Source organism: Anabrus simplex, chromosome 7 (genome assembly GCF_040414725.1).
Source record: "Anabrus simplex isolate iqAnaSimp1 chromosome 7, ASM4041472v1, whole genome shotgun sequence".
Taxonomy (NCBI): domain Eukaryota; kingdom Metazoa; phylum Arthropoda; class Insecta; order Orthoptera; family Tettigoniidae; genus Anabrus; species Anabrus simplex.
Window position 1 is genome coordinate 41,413,406 of NC_090271.1, and position 24,663 is coordinate 41,438,068.

The 24,663-nt window shown below is 37.5% G+C and overlaps 1 protein-coding gene across 1 annotated transcript in view; it reads right to left on the reverse strand.

Annotated features, from left to right (window-relative positions):
• The window catches only part of LOC136876887 (hydrocephalus-inducing protein homolog), a 267,949-nt gene that overhangs the window by 108,609 nt on the left and 134,677 nt on the right, over nucleotides 1-24,663 (reverse strand). Inside the window, exons 8-9 of the mRNA XM_067150643.1 lie at nucleotides 23,095-23,361; nucleotides 3,791-3,944 (exon numbers count right to left, since the gene is read on the reverse strand). Coding sequence (XP_067006744.1) covers nucleotides 3,791-3,944; nucleotides 23,095-23,361 — 421 coding nt within the window. The remainder of the gene's footprint in view (nucleotides 1-3,790; nucleotides 3,945-23,094; nucleotides 23,362-24,663) is intronic.

Consider the following 24,663-nt stretch of genomic DNA (forward strand, 5'->3'; position numbering starts at 1 on the left):
TGCACCAACCGACCCTATGAGCAATATTTTCACACCATTCATAGCAGGGACTGGCTGCAGAAGGAATGGCATTACTAGCATCACTCATACCTCAGTCACTTTCATTTTGTCAAAGCCAAGGATAAAGCTGAGACAGATCAATGAAAGTAACAAAATTGCTCTAGCCCATACCAGAAGACATAGTGCACTGTAAACACTACATCTTGCCAGCAAAGGCACAATGAGAACCTATTATGTAGTAACATAGACATTTGTATTTTAAGTGAAGCTGGCTTGAGTCTAGTGTGTATGACAGGGAGGTCAACAGTAGGCAGTACAGAGTATACAGAGCCGATAGAGCTAGGGGTGGGGCAGGGAGGGGCGGTGGCGTCCTCACAGCAGTCAAGAGCGGATTATCTGTCTTGAAAGTTGAGCAAGCAATGAGGGGTTTTGAAGGATTGCTTCTAAAATTACTCATTCAAGGGAAAGTCGGGTATGTTTAAGGTATTTACGTGCCACCTTTTTCAAAGTCAGGGATACATTGGGAGGTAATTGGCTGGTTGGAACCTCATGAGATCCACGACATGATATAATAATTGCCGGAGATTTTAACATGCCATCAATATGTAATAACAAAACAGACCTACATTTAAACAAACACAGGAGCTTAGAAAACTTTGGATCTAATGTTAATTAGTCAGTCAGTAACAAACGTTGCATGCATAAAGAGTGATGATCTCATACTTTTTGAGGATGCTCACCACCCCGCCCTAGAAATAGAACTCTAGGTCACTCCAGATCATAAAAAAGGCTATGGAATCTTCCAAACAGCTTAAAATTTCAGGAGAGCCGACTTTGAACGTCTGTACATTGAGCTAGGAAGTATAAATTGGGGAACATTATACGAATGCAATGTTGTCGATAATGCAGTAGACTGCTTTTACATGAACGTATACTCTGCAATAAACGTATTGGTTCCTCAAACATGCAAGGCAAAGTCTAGGAAGTATCTGGTTTGGTTTACGGATGACATAATAAAAACAATAAAAGAAAAAGAATACTGCAGAAAATGAAAGCACACTTCAGAATATTGTAATAGACAATTCAAAAAAATAAGATCGGAAGTAAAGTCGGCGATAAGATCAGCTTATAAAAGGTATATACCACCAGTAGAACAAGATATATCAGGTAATACAAAATATTTTTGGGCTTATGCCAAAAATAAAAGAAATAATAATGGTAATTGCAATGCATTCAAATACAGAGATAAAATATTAGATAACGATCAGAATATAGCCGAAGGATTTGCAAATTTCTTCTATTCTGTACATGTTCCAGACATGGCACAATATACTTGTCCAAAGAATTCATGTGTTAATACAAATTGTTTAAATATCAGCGCTATAAACCTAAAAGAGGTTGAAATGGTAATGAAGAAAAACCAAAGTCATCCGTGGGACCGGATCAAATTCCACCTTATGTATTTAGCCCCAGGGACTCTGAACTATGGAGCGTGGGTTGGCGACCACGGGGTCCTCAGCTGAGTCCTGGCATTGCTTCCACTTACTTATGCCATCATCTATCCTATCTGACCTCACTTGGTCAACTCTTGTTCTTTTCCGACCCCGACGCTATTAGGTTTGCGAGGGCTAGGGAGTCTTTCATTTTCACTCCCTTCGTGGCCCTTGTCATTCTTTGACCGATATCTTCATTTTTCGAAGTATCGGATCCCTTCCACTTTTCCCTCTGATTAGTGTTATATAGAGGATGGTTGCCTAGTTGTACTTCCTCTTAAAACAATAATCACCACCACCACCACCGTATGTATTTAAAGGTTGCAAGGAGCATCTTAAGTACCTCCTTCTCTTCATTTACAATTTAATTTTCAAAACGTCTAAATTTCTATTCTTATGGAAAGTGTCGAGAGTGTGCCCAATATTTAAATCAGGAGACCCCACGCTGATTAATAACTACAGGCAGTATCCATACTGTCAGCAGTAACAACATTTTTTGAATTTGTACTATATCTTAGAATATAGAATCACATAAGACCTTTAATATCAGAAAAACAGCATGGATTTCTTTCAAAACAATCTACAGTTACCAGTTTGATTAATTTCACACAGGCGGTATCTACCGCTCTCGAAAGCGGCGATCAGATGGATGTCATATTCATGGATTTTGAGAAAGCTTTCGACAAAATTAATCATGATATACTTTTAAATAATTTGGGGTTCTCTCATTCATTGTTATGTTTCTTCTCTTCCTACTTGAGTGGAAGGAAACGATGTGTGTCATATAGAAGATTTAATTCTAGAGAATACGTGGTAAAATCAGGAATAATTCAAAGGTCTAATTTGGGCCCGTTAATATTTCTCACATTTATAAATGATCTACCCGATCGAGTGATTTATTCTGATTGCATACTGAATGCCGATGGCTTCAAAGTATTCAAAGCCATTCCAACAATCAGCAACAATGAACATCTCCAGTTAGACCTGAATAACATAACAGACTGGGCCGCAGAAAATAAATTATATCTAAACATTCCAAAATGTGTCCATGTTGTTTGCCTGATATAAAGCACCCTCTCTCTACACTTACAAGTAAGGGTGCGATGACCTGAGAGCCATAACAGAATGGAAAGACCTCAGAGTATTATTAGACTGGGAGCTGACCTTCACTTTTCAGGTACAGAAAGTGGTCACTGAAGCATGTAGAACTTTAGGATTTGTGATAAGAAATGTGAAACCATTTAAAAACATAAAAACGTGTATTAAGTTGTACAACACCTTGGTCAGGTCAAAAGTGGAACACGCAAGTGTGGTTTGGAGCCCTAGGTACAAAATGCATGTGTATCAACTTGAAAGGGTGCAAAAGAAATACTTGAAATATTTACATTTTAAAAGAACATCACAATATCCTCTTTATGGTTTCGTACAACGAGCTTTTGTTAAATTTAGAAATAGAAAGTTTAGAAGAGTGAAGGCAGAAAGATGCAGAAAAGTTCATATATAAAATAATAAATTCACAAACTGATAATCCTGAGTTTCTTTCCCTCCTGAATTTCCATGTGCCATGCCCAAATTCAAGATTTCATTTATCATTTTCAAATAAGAAAGCTAGAACATCTGCCCATAAAAATTCACCACTTTACAGACTATGCAGTATTTATAATGGTGCATCTCAGAAAAATAATGCTCTTGATTTCAGTACAAACATAACAATATTTTTAAAAGAATTCATGACAGCAAGAAAGGCCATGTAATTGATCCCACAGTCAGAATGGAGCATCACACCGGCCAGCCTTTATATTCCCATTAATGTCATAATAAGCAATGTATTGTTCTTTGACACTTTTTTTGTGTGTGTGTTTCCAAATGTTAGTGCTGTAGACTGTATATTGTGTTACTGTTATTAATTGTGAGACTTCTATTTATGTAGTTCAACTTTGTTTTTATGGCAATGCAGAATGTCTAGAAAGTAATTCAGTTTCTCAGCAAAAAGGATTAGATTAAAATGAGATAACATTAGGTAATATTAAGTAATAATTATTTGTAAGTTCTCTGTGTATCACAAAGATTGCTGCTGTAATTGGGATGAAAATCCTGTAGCAAGCAATCAATTAAATTAAAATGAAACTAAAGTGTTTCTTCTACTGTGGGATCGATGCCTTGAATAGTTGCTGTACTAGGCCAAGGCAGAGGAGCGCCTACATGATACTACACATCTATCCAATGACGTTTGGCATGTCAGTGTATGTAGTTCTGAAATCTAACAACTAAATTTCAACATTAGTTTGTTTTCTCACCTATATCGTACGGAGGTGCGATGAATTGTACAATTGGTTTGCATTTAGTCATAGCAGCATGACGTAACACAATGCTCGGGTTATCTTCTACGACTCTGTGTGCCATTTCCCTTTCAACTGCTAAATGAATATCAGCTCTAGTTGGGAAATAATCCTGGAAAAATATTTACAAAGTCACCACCAAATAAGAAAGAAAATTAACATCAGATAGATACAATAATCAAACAAGAAAATTAACAGAGAACATAAAATGCAAAAAACGCTAAATTGCTGGTGGAATGTTGCTGTAAACTATAACTATAATTAAGGTAAATTATTATACTTTTGGATTGTTCCTTGCATTCTTGAAAGCGAGTTAATATTCACCACCAACTTGCTAGGCCTGTCGTGACTTCACTGGAGCCCCGTTATCCGCCATCTTTTTCAGGATTCTTCACGGCTACCATAACGGTCTTGGGGAATATTTAGTCTCCACTGTACTTCATTCACACAGGCTATTCCCTACTTTATGATGTTGCCTATCTCCCACGACGTGGATGAGGGGTTAGACTTGTGAAAGACAGGTGGTGGAAGAAGTGGTGAGAAGACAAGAGGAGATGGGGAGGCTTATGTTCCAAGCAAACTTGGCCACAAGCTGGAAACTGCAGGTGATGATGATGATGATGATGACTATTCTTTTGGGCTGAGCAAGTGGCTATGTGGTCTGGGTCACGTAGCTACGAGCGTACATGCTGGAGATGTTGGCAACCCTGAAGATAGTTTTCCATGGTTTCCCATTTTCACATCATGTAAATGCTGGAGCTGTACCTTTACCTTAATTAAGGACACGGTCACTTCCTTCCCACTCATAGTCCTTTCCTATCCCCCTGTCACCGTAAGAACTATCTCGTGTTGTCGCTGTGACGTAAAGCAAAATTGTAAAAAAAAAAAAAAGAAGGGGGGGGGGGGGTTTAAAAGGTAATTTTGGGACTGCTCCCTTAGCAGAAAATGGAAAATCAGTTCATTTGTGCCAAGGCACATTTGTGTTCTACTATGAACAGATCTAGTTTTCGTGCATCTCGGCTCTAGTTTTAATGTTTGAGTATGTTGTACTAAAACATTTGTCTCTTTCTTTTTGATTACATTTATGTAAATTTTACCTTGTTGTTATTGTTACAAATATATATATTCATTTACGGCCATTAGAGACCACGTTAGATAACAATTACATGTTTCTGGAAGCCTTCCTCACAGCCCAGAACTTTAGCATCCTTTCTCTGGCAGCCTGTCTTCTTTCTTCCGTCCACCCATGGTTAAGTTTTGGTTCGTCATGGAATCCCTGAAATCTGTTGAACACTGACCTAAACTTTGTTCAGTTTGAGATGCCTTCTGAATTTAGTCCCACCTGTTTGAGATCTTTTCTCACCTCCCTGAACCATTTGTCTGACACTTTAGGTCTGCTGTCTAGTATTGTGAAAATCCTTTTCGTTAGTCTCTTCTCATCCATTCTAAATAAATGCCCATAGAATTTAAGTCTCCGTTTTCTCATGGACTCAGTTAGCCTTTCATTGTCTCGGTAAAGTTCTTCCCTTCCTCGCAGCCTATACTGCCCATCCACAATCTTTGGACCCATTATTTTGTGAAGGATCTTTCTTTCGAATTTCTCAGCTTCTCTCACTCCCACTTTTCCTGTCATTTGGAGGCATTCACCAGCATACAGACATTCCATTTTAATCACTGTATTGTAGAGCCTTAGTTTAGCTCGTCTGGAGATGGTTTTCTTCTTGTATACAGGATACGTCCTACGAAAAGCCGCAGCCATTTTCTCCCGTCTGGTGTTGTTTGCATCTCTTTCATTAGTTTTCAATTGCACTATTTCACCCAAGTACTTAAAGCTATCAACTCTTTCTATTTACTGTGTTCTGTCTTCAGATACCGAGGGGCTGTTTTGATGTCTGTTATATATTTAGTTTTTTCGAAAGAAATCTGTAGTCCTGCTTTTTCTGCTTGTAGTTTTAGTACATTCAGCTGTTCTATTGCTGTGTCAGTATTCCTAGATAGCAGCGCAACGTCATCAGCAAAGGCAAGGCAGTTAATCATGACACCACTTTTTGACCCTCCAATGTATACCTGGTTAAGTAATCCTTTTCTGTTACAAATATTTAATGAGCTCATTTTAAAAAAAGGTTAAGTTATTTTTTGAACTTCAGTTCATGAAAGTCCTACAATCCATGAACTCGTAGGGTCCCGTCCACTGTCCATATCCTGGCCTTTAGTTGCCGCTTGTTATGATATTTTGTTCTTAACGGAAATCACAGTTTCTCAAAGTTTCCAATTCCTTTAAATTTGCTGTTTTGTTACTCAGTGTGGCTACAATTTCCTTGGGCTGGACTTCGAGTCACTACTGCTAGTACTGCAGCTATGGTAAGTATTGCTTATGTAGCCCTACTGTGGTGCAACCGTGAAGTACAGAAAGAGTTGGACTGTGTGTTCATAGACTTCGAGAAAGCATACTGTTACATGCCAGCCCTGTGGTGGCACCTATCAGTACTTTCTGGAAGGGACTGGTTAGTCAGACAACTGGAAACCTCCCAGCTGGCCTGGAGGGCATGGCTGGCTCTTCCATGTATTGTTCTCTTCGTCTGGTTTCCCCATACATTTCTGGAATGTGCAACAAGAGTGTTTCATCACTAACCACATTGTGAATATTCAAATACTCATCACGTTATTTCTAAAAAAACGGAGGCTAACCGCAAACAGCCTGTCAGAGTCAGAGTTGGAGTCAGTGTGTTGGGGTTGGGCTGGGGCGACAGTAGTGTTGGGTAATTAACTTAACCATTATGGTTTGATTTTGTATGGGTCCATATTGACTACAATCTCTACTCCAATGAATTCAATATTTGAAATCAGCCTTGTCAATACTTAAAGTTACTTAATTATTTATTATCAAATAATACACCATACATGTTTCGAGGACCTTAGTGTCCTGTTCCTCAGTTGTTTACTCAAACTACCAAATATCTCTTGGACCTATTGCTTTTAGTTATTATTAAACACCAGTCACATTCTTAACAAGTCCTCTTACAATCTGTACAACATATTTAATCTAAGCAGCTCTTAATTAATATATAATGTGTCATAAAGAAACTCAAAACTACACTCTTCTATTTATAATCTAATTAAAATGCCTTTCTTGTCTATTACTTACAAATAACTGATTCCTTAAAATCAGCATCTCTTAAAAATGACTGAAATCTTCCAACTCAGAGTTTACACCTGCTAAATGTTACGGCTACTTCCATATTATAACCATCTGTCCTTGAACATACCCTAGAGTGGCAGCTTCTCACTCCACAATAAATTAATATTCTATTGTACACATGTGAACATAGTTGGCCCTGACCTTAGTTTCTTATTGTTTGGGGCAACATGCTAGGCACCTCCATTTGCATATTTTAAAATGATTGTTTTGACTCCCAAACAAGAAACTCTTTCATTTACTCTATTTGAAAGTTTCTGCATCCACCTTGCCCTTGACTTCCAGCAGTAGGTCCGTTGGTTGGAAGTCAAAACAATCATTTTCCAATATGCAAATGGAGGAGTAAAATATAGATTCTGATATCAATGTTCAACTGGCTAGCATGTTGCCTCAAATGATAAAAACTAAGGTCAAGGCCAACTATGTTTATGTGTGAACAACAAAATATTCATTTATTGTGAAGTGAGAAGCTAACACCCTAGGCAGTGTTCGAGGACAGGTGGTTATAATATGCAAGTAGCCACAACATTTAGCAGATATAAACACTGGGTTGGAAGATTTCAGTCATTTTTAAAAGACTCTATGACATTTTAATAAGATTGTAAATAGAAGAGTGTAGTTTTCAGTTTATTTATGATACACATTATGTATATATCAACTAACAAGACGCCCATGCTTCGCTACGGTATTATACTGTAATTTATAATTGAATGCTTAACATTTTATATATAATCCACCAAAATACACAATGTGACGGGAAAGTTACTCCCATTTTTCAATCTTTCCTTCCTGCAATCGATTTCGTACTTCCTGGGTTAGCTCCAGGTATTCTGCCTGGTCAGTTGGGTCCCTAAATCTTTGCCATCTTTTCTTATAAGCATTTTTAATATGGATTAAATTCTTGAGGAGATCCGGCGTGGTGTCGTCTTGGGTGCCTTGGTGGTACTGAACCCGCAGCCGGACTGCATTCATAGTCATTACCCAGCTAGGAACTGTTTCAAGTGCGGTCCGCACATTTTGATGACGGTCCAGAACATTATTGTTAATATTATTATCATTATTATTATTATTAGGGTGAGTGATATTATTTGAATTTAGGTTATTATTATTGATGTTCTGGACCCCGCAGCAAGATGTAAGACCGCTACTTGGCAGTAAATTATATCTGCTGCCATTGTCATGGCTAACAATGTGACCAGCACCATTGTTGCGCGTAGACAAGTATGCGGGATTTCTGGCAATACGAACGATATACTTCCATGGATTATTGACATTATAGAGGTAAACAATTGCACGGTCAATATCATTCCTATTGTTTATTTCAAATGTGTTTAAATTTGTATTTATATGCCAGGAGAATCTACTGTAATCTAACTTTAAGTTCTCCAAAGGAAAAAATGGCTCTTGAAAACGAACCCAGGAAAGATAAAAAAATGATCGGTTTATGATCAGAATCACGTACACTATGAACAGTAAAATCAATTGGTCTCAACACCTTTTTCACCCCACTGCTGTTAAGTTGATTTCTCCCCCCCAACCTCCCACCAAAAAAGAAGGCATGTTTCTTTATGTTTAAAGGAGATTCCAAATACCAATTTTCACGTCTGTTACCTTCAATTTTGAGATATAAGTATCCCCATAAAAGAATTCACTTTTTTCCACTTCCTTTCAAACTCCCCCCTACCCCCCCCCCCCCCAAGTGAATTTTCCAGAAAAATATATTTCTTTCTTTATTAGTAAAGGATTTTCTAAATACCAATTATCATGACTGTAACATCTTCAGTTTTTGAGATAAGTGTCAAATCAAATCAAAAATCAAAATCTCTTTATTTGCAAATGAGGTGTCTACCTCGGTGGCAAATGGTACACTAAAATACATTATTGTCAAGCACTAAATATTAAATTAACAAGAGAAGAAAATTTTTCCTATAATACAATATTATACAATTTACGCTAACAATGTTTTCTATTAAACACACAGCTCATCCTTAATAAATTTATATTGTTTACAAAATTCTAATTATAATATCTCCTGTACTACTTACAAATATAGTCAACTGATATACAGTATGTGGAATTGCTTCAAATGATACTATAAAACTGGTATAACATTAATATTTACATTGCATTTATTTATTTACTTTTTTTTTTTTACCCGTTCTGGATCCTAAGTAGCATAACGACCTGCTGCGTCTTAACCAGAGCCCCTTTTGCCACCACTTTTCAGAGTTCCTGAAGGGCCTTCACAGCTACCGTAGCGGTCCCAGGGCCCTCGAAGTCCCCACTGTACTTCACCCCTACAGGCAGTCCCCTACTTTGGCTGTCCAAACTCCTTAGACCAGGGGATGGAATTAATTTATTCACACACATTTTTTTTATTTACAATAACCTGCACCGGTCGAATGCCCTCTAACACTTCATTTATTTTCTCTGTTGCTGTTTATTCTCTTCTTGAATATCTGTACTGATTTTGGAAAAGGATCAAACACTGCCCCTGGTAAACTGTTCCACTCCTTCACACCCTTCCCAATGAATGAAAATTTACCCCAATCGCTTCTGCTAAAATTCCTTCTAATTTTATATTTGTGGTCAGTCCTGCCGATATAATTATTTTCCAACTGAAGCCTCTCACGGATATCTCCCCATGCTGCTTCTCCTGTATAGGCTCTATATAATCCTGTAAGTCTAGTTTTCTCCCTTCTCTTACTTAAAGTTTCCCACCCAAGTTCCTTTAACATTTCTGATACACTACTCTTTCTCCTGAAATCCCCTGTTACAAATCTTGCTGCTTTCCTCTGCACACTATCTATTTCTTTTATTAGGTATTCTTGGTGAGGATCCCAAACACTGTTTGCATATTCCAATAATGGACGAACCATACTCAAGTAACTTTTTTCTTTTAATTCTTTGTTGCATCCTTTAAGTAGCCTCATTATGACATGTAATGATCTGTATGCTTTCCCAACAATGTCATCAATATGACCCTTCCAGTGCAAATTACTTTCAAATCTCACACCTAAGTATTTGCACTTGCCATCTTTTGGGATAACTACCTCATCCAAAGTATATTCAAATTCAGTTTTAGAGCTCCTGTTTGTAAAAGTTGTAACAGTTGATTTGCCTCCATTAACCTTCATATTATTTTCTTCAACCCATTGTTGGATACTTTCAAGGTCCCTTTGTAATTCTGAACAATCCTCAATGTTGTTTATTTCTCTATAAACAATTATGTCATCTGCATACAATCTTATTTTTGATGTTATATTGTTCCCTAAATCATTTGCGTATATTAAGAAAAGTAACGGACCGATTATACTACCCTGTGCAATTCCCTTCCAAACTTTCTCTTCCTGCGATACATTATTTCCTACTTTGACTTTCTGAACCCTTGAATTTAGAAATGCTTTTATCCAACGTGTAACCCTTACGTCCAATCCTATTCCCTCCAATTTCTTTAATAATATTCCATGTTCCACTCTATCAAAGGCTTTGGAAAGATCTATGGCTATGCAATCTAACTGACCTCCTGAATCCAACTGATCTGATATGTCCTGCTGAAATCCCACCAGTTGTGCCTCACAAGAAAATTTCTTTCTAAATCCATACTGGCTCCTCATGAACCAATTTTTATCATCACATATCCCTCTGATGTACTTTGATATTAAACTCTCCAGAATTTTACAAACTATACTGGTCAGGCTGATTGGTCTGTAGTTCTCTGGTTTCCTTTTATCACCCTTTCCTTTATAAATTGGTATTATTATAGATTCCTTCCATTCCTTTGGTATTACACTATTATTTATGACATAGTCAAAGAGAAATTTTAAATAAGGCACTATGTACCACCCCACTGTCTTTAATACCTCCCCAGTAATTTGATCACTTCCTGCAGCTTTTCCTTGCTGAAGCAGTTGGATTTCTCTGAAAATATCTTCGTTTGTGAATGAGAAGCTTCTTGTTTCCCTCTGTCTCTCTCCCTCTCTATCTTCTGTTTCGGTTTCCAACTCTTGACAATCATCGACTGAATCTCTAAATTCCCTACTAAATAGGTTTGCTTTCTCAGTATCTGTTAAATAGTGTTCACCCCCTTCTCCCACCATTGTAGGAATTTGGACTCCTTTTCCTTTTTGATTCCTGATATATGAATACAGCTTTTTCCATTTCCCTTTGTGGTCATTACCCTCTTGAAGTATGCCATTCATATAATTCTCTTTTGCTTCCTTTTTCACTCTATTCAGTTCCCTCATTAGCTGTTTTCTAGTTTCTCTACTCTCCCTACCCTCTTTGATTTTCCTGTTTACTATTCTACATTTTCTTTTTAATTTTCTTATTTCCCTTGTATAATAAACAGGGTCTGAGGTCCTTTTACCCTTCTTAACAGGTACAAATCTCTTCTCTCCTTCCCAAATAATTCCTTTAAATTTAGCCCAAAGTGTATCCACGTTACTCCCTTCACTTATCCAACAACTGAATTGTGATTTAAGGTAAGTCCCAAATTCATCAACTTTAGTTTTTCTGTACAATTTCTTGTCTTGTGTAACCCTCTTATTAAGCCTTTTTGGTACGAGTCCTACATCCATTATTACAGCCTTATGGTCTCCTATTCCTTCAATTACCTCAGTTTTATCAACAATTTCCCATGGTTTAACCAAGAATACATCTAGTAAGTTATTGAGACGAGTCGGTTCTTGTACTACTTGTGTAAATCCTCCCTCCCAAATTAACTTATTTGCCAGTTTCTGTTCATAGGCTTCACTTGCAGCTCCTTTCCATTCAACTTCAGGCAAATTTAGATCTCCCCCAATTATTACCATATCATTATTATTGTTTTTATGAGTATAATCTATTATTTTTTCAAAGATTTCCATGTCTCTTTCCTCTCTTCCAGGCCTGTATGTTCCTATAATTCCCACCTCCTTCATATTATCACAAACTAATTTTATCCCTAATATTTCATCCCTTTCATCGGTAAACCATTCATGTGAACAGTAAGTTTCCTTCACCAGAATAAACACACCCCCTCCCTTTTTATCTCCTCGGTCTCTACGATAGACTGTGTACCCTTCTGGAAATACTTCTCTATTACCCACCCCTTCTTTCAACCACGATTCCACTCCTATCACCACATCAGTCTCATAAGATTCCATCAATGTACCGAATTTTAATTGTTTATTTACTACACTTTGACAGTTTACCAAGAGCAATCTCAGACCCCCTTCCTCCCTAAAACTTGACTGTTGCAATTGGGTAACTTGAAATTCCTTACTATCCTGGGTTTCTTTTTCTAGTTGACTGAGCCAGCTTGAAGTACAGCTGGCTCTTTCTACTAGTTTTCCTGGTCAGTATTATAACTCAAGGGAGTTGCCTGTTTTACAGTACATATCTTAAGATTAATAAAATCTAGAACAATATTTGCTATCTTTCGTTTACCTGAATTGTTTAGATGGAGGCCATGTTTTGTATAACAGTATCTCTCAAAACTGCTGCATTCAATAACCTGAGTATTCCGAAAATGTTTACAAATTTTAACAATAGGTATCTGTATTGACCTTGTCCACTTCAATGTTCACACACGAGTCTCTACTCAAATCATGCCTGTGGGGCACGTTCACTACAAAAACGTTAGTGTGGGTCAGCTTCCCTAGTGTATGTTTAAGTTGTGATCTTACATTCTTGGCGTCGTCGCGAGCTACGTCGTTCGTCCCACCGATGATAAGCACTGCATCGCCGCTCCCGAAGTTCCTAGTTGCTGCTTCTACGTTTTCCGCAACACTGCTGATAGAAGCTCCTGGATATATTTCTCCGGTTGCTGCTATATTCTCGTCGTTAATCACTCCCGCAATTCCCCTTCCTTGGCTATCACCAAACACAGCTACCTTCGCTGATTTAGGCCTAACTGGGTCTTGAATCTGAATTCTAGGCCTAAATTTTAAACTCGGCACGGCAACGGATCGCGATGATTTGGTTTCACACGCGCGATCACTTTCTTCCAGGATTAAATTATTTAGGGCAGAAAACCTATTTCTAATGTTTATTTCCGGAAATTCAGTTGTAGATTTCTTCTTAGCCGGCCATCCACGAACTACTTGACACCACGTGCTCGAGTTTGTTACTTGTACCGGTATATCACTCGAAGAATGGTCAGTCCCAAATTCTAGCGATCGCAGTCTTTCTTTTAATTCTTGATTTTCAACTTTAAGAGTCTCATTGTCCTTTTTTAGAATGTTTATAATTTCTAATGCACTTTTATATTCCTCATCGACTGTTTTCGGTGCTTCGTCAACGCCGTCCCCAACAACAACATTCCGAACACACTGCTCACAAATCCAGTCAACATTTTCATTAGTTTTTACGTCTCTAGGGCAATTTCCGCACTTATAATGCCACCATCGATCACATGAATCACACAACATTCCATTTTTCACTAATTTTCGACATTTTCCGCACTTTTCGTCACATTTTACGGTTAATTTACTCGGAGAATAAAACACTACGTCGTCATTACCGGGCGCCATTTTGAAAAAAAAAAAAAGGAATTCAGCTCCTTTTCACCTCCGTCCCTCAAGATGATTTTCCCCCAAAAATGCATTTTTCTTTGTTTTTAAAGGAGATCCAAATAACAATTTTCACATCTGTAACATCTTTAGTTTCTATTAGATGTAAGTATCCTCATACAATTAATTCAATTAATTTTCAATTCTTTCAACCCCCACTTCATTGGATTTTCCAAAATCAAAAAATATGAATTTGTTTTCTTTTAAAGCAGATTCCAGTGGATTTCCAAAAAACAAAAAATACATATTTCTTTACTTTTAAACGAGATTCCAAATGCCAAATTTCACGTCTATAACACTTTACGTTTCTGAGATATACTATAGATATTATCTTTCTAAAAATTTACCCCATTTGTCACTCCTATTTAACCCCCATTCATTCTATTTTCCAAAAACAAAAAAGTATGTGTTTCTTTATTTTTAAAGGATATTCTAAACACCCATATTCGAAGCCAGCCAGCCTCTGAAAATTCCGAAAGTATAAAAACTCACCCAAGAGTTGAGTTTCATTTACCCCAGAAATTCTTTGTAAACCATGTTTGTGGTACAGTTTTACCTTTATGGGCTAAGACGACCATGCGACATTCTGTAGAACTGTACATGTGAGAAATTGTCTTCTCTGAAGTCGAAAAAATAATTACATATTTCTTTATTTTTAAAGGAGATTCAAAATACCTATTCCCACATCTGTAACATCTTCAGTTTTTGAGATATACATAAGTATCCCCATAAAAAGAATTCAACTCCTTGATCAGTCCTTCCCCCACTCCCACACCAACCTAAGTGTATTTTCCGAAAACAAAAATACATATTTATTTATTTTAAAAGGAGATTCCAAATACCAATTTTCATGCCTGTAACATCTTCAGTTGTTAACATATAAGTATCCTCACAAAAAATAATTCAACTATTTTTCACAAAAAGGTACATGTTCCTGTATTTTTAAAGGAATTTCCAAATACCAAGTTTCTTGTCTCTTACATGTTAAGTTTTTGACATATAATGTAGATATACCAGTATTCATTTAAAGATATACCTGCTTTTCCAATTCTTTTCCAATTCTTTCAACTGGATTTTCCAAAAGCAAAAAAATACTAGTTTTATTATTTTTAAGGAGATTCCAAATACCAGGTTTCATGTCTGTACGTCTGTAACACCATCAGTTTTTGAGATAAATGTATACTCATTAAAATAATTCAACTTCTTCTTCACTTCTTTTCATCCCTCTCCCGCCTTAAGTGGACTTTCAGAAAAACAAAAAATATGCCTTTCTTTATTTTGAAAGGAAATTCAAAATACCTACTTTCACAACTGTAACAGCTTCAGATTTTAAGATAAATTATCCGCAAACAAAAAATATGCGTTAAGCGAAAAATACGGGTTTATTTATTTTGAAAGGAAATTCAAAATACCAACTTTCACGTCTATAACAGCTTCAATTTTTAAGATATATTATCCTCATAAACATATTTTAACTCCTTATTTACTTATTTTCAACTCCACACTCATGTCGATTTTCCGAAGAAAAAAAGCAAATGCATGTATTTTTATTGTTAAAGGAGATTCCAAATACTAATTTTCACGCCCGTAACATCTTCAGTTTTGAGATATAAGTATCCTCATAAAAGTAATTAATTCAACTCCTTTTCACCCCCTCCCCCTTCCTACCCATTAAGTTTATTCCCCCATCCCCAAAAGTGCGTGTTTATTTTTAAAGGAGATGCCTAATACCAATTTTCACGTCTTTGACATCTTTAGTTTTTGAGATATAAGTATCCTCATACAAAGAATTCAACTAATTTTTACCGGGCGAGTTGGTCGTGCGGTTAGAGGCACGTGGCTGTGAACTTGCATCCAGGAGATAGTGGGTTTGAATCCCACTGTCAGCAGTCTTGAAGATGGTTTTACGTGCTTTTACCATTTTCACACCAGGCAAATATTGGGGCTGTACCCTAATTAAGGCCACGGCCGCTTCCTTCCAACTCCTAGGCCTTTCCTATCTCATCGTCGCCATAAGACCTATCTGTGTCGGTTATCAAAGAAAAAAATAAAGCAACTAATTTTTTAATTCATTCACCCCCCTTAAGTGGATTTTCCAAAGACAAAAGAGCACGTGTTCCCTTACTTTGAAAGAAAATTCCAAATACAAATGTTCATGCCTCAAACATTTTCAGTTTTTCTTGCATGTTTCTTTATTTTTAAAGGAGATTCCAAATACAGATTTCCATGTCTGTAACCTTCAGTTTAGAGATATAAGTTTCTCCAGAAAAATAATTCAATTTTATTCACTTCCTTTCACATTCCCCACTCAAGTGAATTTTCCAAAAACAAACAGTACCCGTTTCTTTAAAAGAGCTGCCAAATACCAATTATCACGACTGTAACTTCTTCAGTTTTTGAGATATATGTAACCTCGTAAAAGGAATTCATCTCCATTTTCATCTCCCCTACCAAATTGATTCCCCCCCCAAAATGAGTGTTAAACTTTAAAAGGGATTCCAAATACTAGTTTTCATGTTTGTAACATCTTTAGATTTTTCGTATATGTATTATCTATTTTTATACAAATTATTCGACTAATTTTTCAAATCTTTCACCCCACCCCCCCCCTCGAGGGTTTTTTCTGGAGATTCCAAATACCAGTTCTCACGTCTGCAATATGTTAAGTTTTTGAGATATACTGTAGATATGCTAATTTTAAAATTCACCCCCTTTTTCAGACCCCCTTAAGTGGATTTTCCAAAAAAAATATTTATGTGTCTTTACTTTTACATGAAATTCCAAATAGCAGTTTTCAAATCTGTAATATATTACATATCTGAGATAATTTTCAGATATAGTCTTTTAAAATTCACCCCATTTGTCACTCCTGATCACCCCCTATACAACGCATTATCCAAAACCACAAAAATACGTGTTTCTTTATTTTCAAAGGAGATTCCAAATACCAATTTTCATGTCTGTAACATCTTCAGTTTTTGAGATATAAGTCTCCTCATAAAAGGTGCTCAACCCATTTTCCCCCTTTTTCACCCCCGTTAATGGGATTTTTCGAAAAAAAAAAAAAAAAAAAAAGTGTTTCTTTATTTTTAAAGGAGATTCCAAATACCAATTTTTACATCTGTAAAATTTTAAGTTTTTGAGAAATAGATATGCTCATTTTAAAAATTCACCCCCTTTTCAATGGAATATCCAAAAATCCTCCCTTAGTGTGCACCTACGCTCTGTTATAAATGTATTCCCAAAATTTAATTTCTTTATGTCCAGTAGTTTTGGCTCGGTGATGATGAATCGGTCGGTCGGTCCATCAGTCAGTCAGTCAGTCAGGACATGTTATTTTACATATATATATATATATATATATATATATATAGATTAAGAGATGTTTATATATTAAATATGTTGTACAGATTATAAGAGGACTTGTTAAGAATGTGACTGGTATTTAATAATAACTAAAAGTAAATAGGTCCAAGTGACATTTGGTAGTTGAGTAAACCGCTGAAGAAGAGTATGCAAATGTCCTTGAAACATGTACAGTGTATCATGTGATAATATATAATCAATTAAAAAACTTTGTCAAGGCTGATTTCAAATATAGCAGTGAATTTATTGGAATAGCAGTGTTGGCTATCGCCATTGTCCCACCAGAGTCTGAACGAGGAGTAGTTGTGTCATGGTGTCAAGCGTCATATTGGAGTACTGTGTGAGGGTATGCTTCTGTGGACTGAGGATGATAGAAGAGCCAGCACATAGAACAGGTGTCGTGAGTATAATTGGAACAGTGTCAATGGTCGCTGTTGTGAGGAGTATTTTCCTGCTGTTTTTAAAATTTGATACAACAGGCTTAATTGACAGCCAACATGCTGGGCTCATATTTAGAATTTTCAATGAATTTGCACCCCAATTAATCATCCTATAAATTTCCCAATATTCTTTGAAACAACAAGAAGAAATCCAAAACCAATTACAGTATATGTTTCTCTCACTAGGAATTAAAGATTTCTAAGAGTGTAGCTTCCATTGCATGGGATACTGCAAGGTGCAGTGAGTGACACACACAGTAAACTAGAATGAGATGTGGCAGTACAGAGTTTCTCTTTATTATTTCATGTCATTACAGTGGCATTATTAGTACAAATACCTTATAAGACTTTTCAGCTTTCTGCCCATATTTTTAATGGCTTCTGCCAGCACTAGAGTTAGGTTCTTAGGAGTGGCTAATTTTAATGTTGTTAGCCCAGAAACATAGAAACAATCCTGCTTTGACTTTCACCGAAGTATTGTAGTCATATCTAAGAGTTTTGTTAAATGAGTGGATTCATCTTCATAAGACTGTACTTTCTATCACCGAGATCACTGACAAGCTTCTGTTTAAAATGCGGAGCTAGTACTTTTCTTATAACTTCAGTGCACTTTGTTTAGTGTCAAAACATATTCCAAGCTGCAATGGAATCCAAAAAAAAAAAACCTTTTATGTCTCTGTTAAAGGGTCACATGTTAGAATTGAGGAATATTGTGCATTAAAAAAATAAAAGCATACCCTTGGCTTTAGGCAACGAAATTTCAAGGTTCTCCGGTCTAAGTAGATTTTTTTTTTTTCCTGGTGGTGAATGATGTGGTTCTGAATTCTTTTTGTGTTTTAAATTGTTACTGTACTTTTTTTATTTTGTACAGATTAATTTTGTGTATATTTCAGTTCTGTAATAATGACAGTATGCTCTTCTAAATTTTGGGTCTTTCTTCCAATCACTTCTGTAAAAATGTCTGTAATTTTTCTTACATAATGACAAATCCATTTTTAAAGCTGAGCTGAATGGTATTGAATAGGTGAACATTTGATAGTGATCAACTGTCAATACAGACTATAATGAAATTCATAATATATGAGCTCCACATTAGTTGACTTGGTTTTCTCCAGTTTGTAATTGGAAACTATTTCTGCTATTTCTTCCTTCAACTTTTCAGTTACTGATGCCCAGTATCCAATTCTTCTTCACCAGTTGAAAACATCTATGTTCACTAGGGGGGAAACTATTCTCTACCTTGATGGTCTAAATTTCATTGCAGTCAACGTGTACGTCAACTTGGGTTAGAAACTCTTCTCCTAGGATAGCCTTCATAGTCATTGCTATCTTTTAACATAATGTACATGGCAAGTTCATACTGTTCATTGTCTAACAGCATTGTTGTCTTGATCCGTCCTATGGGTTTTACATCTATCTTCCCAATCCCAAAGAATGATATGACTGTTTTCTCTAGATCTGATAATCCGATGCCATTGTAGAAACTTTCCCTTCAAAAATTAGTAAGAAATTAGCTCAACTTCCTGTATTTAGTAAGGCATCAACTGTAGTACTATTTAATTCAATGTTGGACAAAATTAAGAGAATTAATGAAGTGATTAGCAAGTCACAGGCAAGGTTATTAACCCATTCCAGTCTGGGCCTTAATATCCCTAACAAACATTCTGGACTGGGCATTTTTTAGGATATTTAAAACATTATATCTCTGTACCTGTAGGAGATATTTGCATGATTCTTTCTTCTTTGTGCTTGTTTGAGCATCTAGTTTTGAAAAACGTTGTTTGTATTATGCCAACTATCACTTGAGATTTTAAAATTGTTTATATATTATGCCATGTCTTGCAAATGGAAAAAAGGTCTGACGGATAACTAAGCAAGTACAGTTTTCTGAAATACTGTTATATTTACCCTATTTTGCTAATATAAAATCTGCATTACAATTACAAAACAACAACAATAATGAGTACGATATAAAAATAATTGTTCAATAATAATAGTAATAATTACAATAATGAAAATGGGAGCTCTTATGAAATTTTATTTTTATTGAAAACTTTTTTCAAATGTAAAAATATTGTTCCATTTACCACAAAAGACTTCTAAGAAAGAGAAAATACAGTCTTCTAAACAGACAACTTTACTAATATGTAGACAATCTTACGTATTCATGCAAATTTGAAATACGCGGGAACATGCGCTAGGCCGTAAAACAAACTACAATCATAATGAAATGTAAGAAGTTGTTTCGAATTCATATGTCAATAATATGTTCATTTGCGCATAAATTTATAATACATCATAAAATATCAAAAATATCACTTTCGACAAGCACATGTTTGGAAAATTCTAAGTTCCCATGGAGGGAATTAGATATTTTCCACCAAGAGCATACTGATGCATGTTGATCGAAAATATCGTAAATTCTCTGACTTAGACATATAATACTGCCATCTGCTTAAATACTCTCGTAACTAAGACATGAAGAAATACGATGTAACCACCAGAATGTGTGCATAGCTCGTTCTTGATTTTTAGTGAATTGTCAAACCTTACTACGGGCTGAGCATAATTTCGGCCGCTGCGAGCTAAGGTCGCAGTTAGACCAGAAATAGTTAAGATGCTGCGTATGTTTATTTTTGAAAATCACAGTGATAGAAATAACAGGAAAAGGCTACCTGATTTTAAAGGATTTTCATGTGGTGGTGGTGGTGGTGGTGGTGGTGGTGGTGGTGGTGGTGGTGGTGGTGGTGGTGGTGGTGGTGGTGGTGGTGGTGGTGGTGGTGGTGGTGGTGGTGGTGGTGGTGGTGGTGGTGGTGGTGGTGGTGGTGGTGGTGGTGGTGGTGGTGGTGGTGGTGGTGGTGGTGGTGGTGGTGGTGGTGGTGGTGGTGGTGGTGGTGGTGGTGGTGGTGGTGGTGGTGGTGGTGGTGGTGGTGGTGGTGGTGGTGGTGGTGGTGGTGGTGGTGGTGGTGGTGGTGGTGGTGGTGGTGGTGGTGGTGGTGGTGGTGGTGGTGGTGGTGGTGGTGGTGGTGGTGGTGGTGGTGGTGGTGGTGGTGGTGGTGGTGGTGGTGGTGGTGGTGGTGGTGGTGGTGGTGGTGGTGGTGGTGGTGGTGGTGGTGGTGGTGGTGGTGGTGGTGGTGGTGGTGGTGGTGGTGGTGGTGGTGGTGGTGGTGGTGGTGGTGGTGGTGGTGGTGGTGGTGGTGGTGGTGGTGGTGGTGGTGGTGGTGGTGGTGGTGGTGGTGGTGGTGGTGGTGGTGGTGGTGGTGGTGGTGGTGGTGGTGGTGGTGGTGGTGGTGGTGGTGGTGGTGGTGGTGGTGGTGGTGGTGGTGGTGGTGGTGGTGGTGGTGGTGGTGGTGGTGGTGGTGGTGGTGGTGGTGGTGGTGGTGGTGGTGGTGGTGGTGGTGGTGGTGGTGGTGGTGGTGGTGGTGGTGGTGGTGGTGGTGGTGGTGGTGGTGGTGGTGGTGGTGGTGGTGGTGGTGGTGGTGGTGGTGGTGGTGGTGGTGGTGGTGGTGGTGGTGGTGGTGGTGGTGGTGGTGGTGGTGGTGGTGGTGGTGGTGGTGGTGGTGGTGGTGGTGGTGGTGGTGGTGGTGGTGGTGGTGGTGGTGGTGGTGGTGGTGGTGGTGGTGGTGGTGGTGGTGGTGGTGGTGGTGGTGGTGGTGGTGGTGGTGGTGGTGGTGGTGGTGGTGGTGGTGGTGGTGGTGGTGGTGGTGGTTTTAAGAGGAAGTACAACTAGACAATCATCCTCTATTAACACTAATCATAGGGAAAGAATGGAAGGGATCTGACACTTTGAAAAATGGAGGTATTAGCTAAAAAAAGACAAGGGCCAGAATGGCGTGAAAATGAAAGACTCCCTAGGCCTTGAGTTCTCTAATACCATCAGGGTTGGAAAAGAACAAGAGTTGACCAAGGGAGGTCAGGTAGGATAGACGAAAGTGAGGAGCCTAGCATAAGTGGAAACAATGCCAGGACTCAGCTAAGGACCCCATGGTTGCTGACCCACACTCCCCAGTCAAGAACTCCTGGGGCCCCTTTTAGACACCTCTTACAACAGGCAGGAGATATCATGGGTGTTATTCTACCGTCCCCACCCAGGAGGGGGATTCATTTAGTGTGGGGTCTGATGATTATTGAAAGAAGGGTCAGTGTGCAGATAGGAATTTACCTTTGGGTGACTTGATGTCGATTTTTAATGTGTTATGTACGGACTACACAAGAAACAAAGGAGAGTTATTGGAATTAGATGTGCTAGTACACCTGGAAGAAGAAGAAGAAGATGATAATGATGAATGTGACAATGAGCAGAGTGAACATTCATGAGCCAAGAAGCTTTTCAGCTTGCGATGCAAACTAGAAGAAAGAAGAGAAGAGAGAAAACATGCCAAGAATATCTACTTGATACAAAGGAAATAGCTAAGAGGGGAATCATAGAAGAAGAGATGTTAATTCAGTCTGTGACTGATAGGATTCAGGATGATATCAGTAAAAAAATGATACTGTACGAGGGTTAGAGGAGATATCGGGCCTAGGAAAGGTAGCTTTCAACAACCTGTGATGTACCCAAAATTTAAAATGAGCCTCTGTAATGTGGAGGATTCTATTTGTCATTTCAAAGGGAGCAATTCCTACTGAGTCAAAAGATGAGTAGCAGACTTTGAAGACTCAGCAAATCTCTTTGGTGGCCTGAAATGCAAAAACTGGTTTTCACAAAATAATCCATTATCTGAGCTTGCAAAACTGTTCATTCAGGGTGAAAGTAAAATAACTTCTTGGGAATGGCCTTTGACAGCATTGAAGGAAAAATTCTCCAGAAAACTCAATAATAAACAAGACCCTAAAATGCTAACTAGAAGAATAATGAGAAGAAAGAAAACGTGCTAAGATATCTACTTGTTATGAAGGAAATAGCTAAGAAGGGAAACATAGAAGAACGGGTGTTAATTCAGTTTGTGATTGATGGGATTCAGGATGATATCAGTGGAAAATGATACTGTATGGATCAAAATAAATGCAGTATTTTAAGGAAAAACTGAATATTTACCAAGAAATTAAGAAGACCAAAGTGATGCAAGACATTGATGAATGTGAGAGAAGTGTTCCGGTGACACCTGTACGTAAAATTGAGATATCACTACAGAAACAGACAGGCAACAACTATCATGCGTTACAACAACTGTGGGGCTAAAGGGCATAAATCATCAGAGTGCCACTCAAAACCACTGGGAATTCAATGCTTCAAGTGCAACAATTTTGGGCATGTTGGCAAAGAGTGTGAAGATGGAAGAAAGAGCACATGAAATGGATCCACCATGACAGCAGAAAGTAAACATGTGACATCTGATTTGTCTCACAAATGGTTAGTATTAGCTCTTCCCAAATGACTGCGAGCATTCAGTATATCCAAACTGGCTCTACTTAAATTAAGCAATTATAAAATAGAGTGAAAATAAGCTTCCAAGTTAAGCAGTTCTGTCAATTTTAAAATCCAAGTAAAAATAAGCTTCATCATAGCGATCCAAGGCTACATCAATGTTGTCAACTATGTGTTTTAACTTATAAAAAATACAAATGAATGTTTATTTTCCATAGCAATGTTGATTCTTGCTTTGTTCACATTTTATGATATGAAGACGTAGGCTGGGGACATGTCATTTAATACCTATATTTTAAATAAATTGGAACAAAGGTTATATTTTTTATTATGGTTACCTGAAATGTTATGACAACCCAGTTCTGTGAAAGGAGCTCTTTCATTTCTGATGCAGGAATTGGTCTGGAGTAGATAGGTTCTAAAATATTGTTGGACAATGTTAGTTTCTTCTGTTGTGGAAACCAATATGGTGTTAAATTGTCAACTGCTTTATACCCAATATTTACTGGAGTAACATATGACTGAGGCTGAGGCAAACACACATACAGCTGAGGGAACACACCAAAACCAGTAACAGTGAGTGAAATCGGATCCAGGTAACCAATCTGAAAACATGAAAGAAAACATAAGGATTATTAAAACACAGATAAGTAGCGAGTCAAAATAAGGATGGTGGAGATGGTGATTATTATTATTTTAAGAGGGAGTACAACTGGGCAACCATCTTAACACAAATTAGAGGGAAAAAAGGAAGAGGTCCGAAATGTCAAAGATTGAAGGTATTGGTAAATGAAAGAAAGGGCTATGAAAGGTGGGAGAATAAAAGATTAGCTAGGCCTCGCAAACCTAGTAATGTCAAATCAGAAAAGAACAAGAGCTAACCTAGAAAGGTCAGATAGGAAATATAAAGTAAGGAGCCGGACACAAATGGAAGCAAAGCCAGACTCACCTAGGTGATCCCTGGTCATCAATCCACACTCTGAAGATGAGAGCCCCTGGGTCCCCTCTTAGTCACCTTTTATAATAGGCAAGGGATACCATGGGTATATTATAACCCCCTTACCCTCAGAGGGAGTCAAAATATACTCTTGTTAGCCAGGTGAGGGGAAGGTTAATAAAACTGCCAAAATTATCATTAAATACATTTACAACAAAAGGTAATAACAAAAGAAATTATTGTATTAAACCATGTTATATCACATCTTTTGATGTTGCTGAGCTCGATTAGGAAATATAACTTGAAATCTATATGTAGTAATCTTACATTTTATGGAATTCTAGTATTACAAGAGGACTATTTAAGCTGATAGGTTGTAAAATGCTACTGTCAATTTTATTATATTTATGCCAAACTTAAAGTTTTTGGATGCATATCCTCAATACATTTGAGCAGTCTGCCTCATTAACAGTAATCATATTCTTAAAAATTAACATTTTTCCTCTCAGAAACATTTAAAATAAGTTGCAATATAAAATATAAAATCCAGTGTTCTCCCCAGAAATTCTCGTCAGCCAGGTGGCAGGGATGAGTACCGGGCAGGAAATACTACTTAAAAAATGAATATGATAAAATGTTAATGCATTCCCTCTGGGCATTAACAGTAATAGAAATATGATAACATTTTAACACATTCCGTCAGAGCATTAACAGTAATATCAGACAGGTAAACATAAACAGCAAAATTGAACTACACATTCAAAAAACTTAGGGGAACATGTTTTACAACATCTGGTATGTGAACATTAATTTGGTAGATTGGGTTCCAATGGTCGTACAGCATACCTTGAGACCTTAGCTACTCAGGGCATGTCTAATCGAAGTTATACTCCATCTGTAGGCATAGCCATGCATTAAACTATCAGGTGACCCCTCAAAACAAAGTGAATAGCAGTGTGTCCATGTGTCG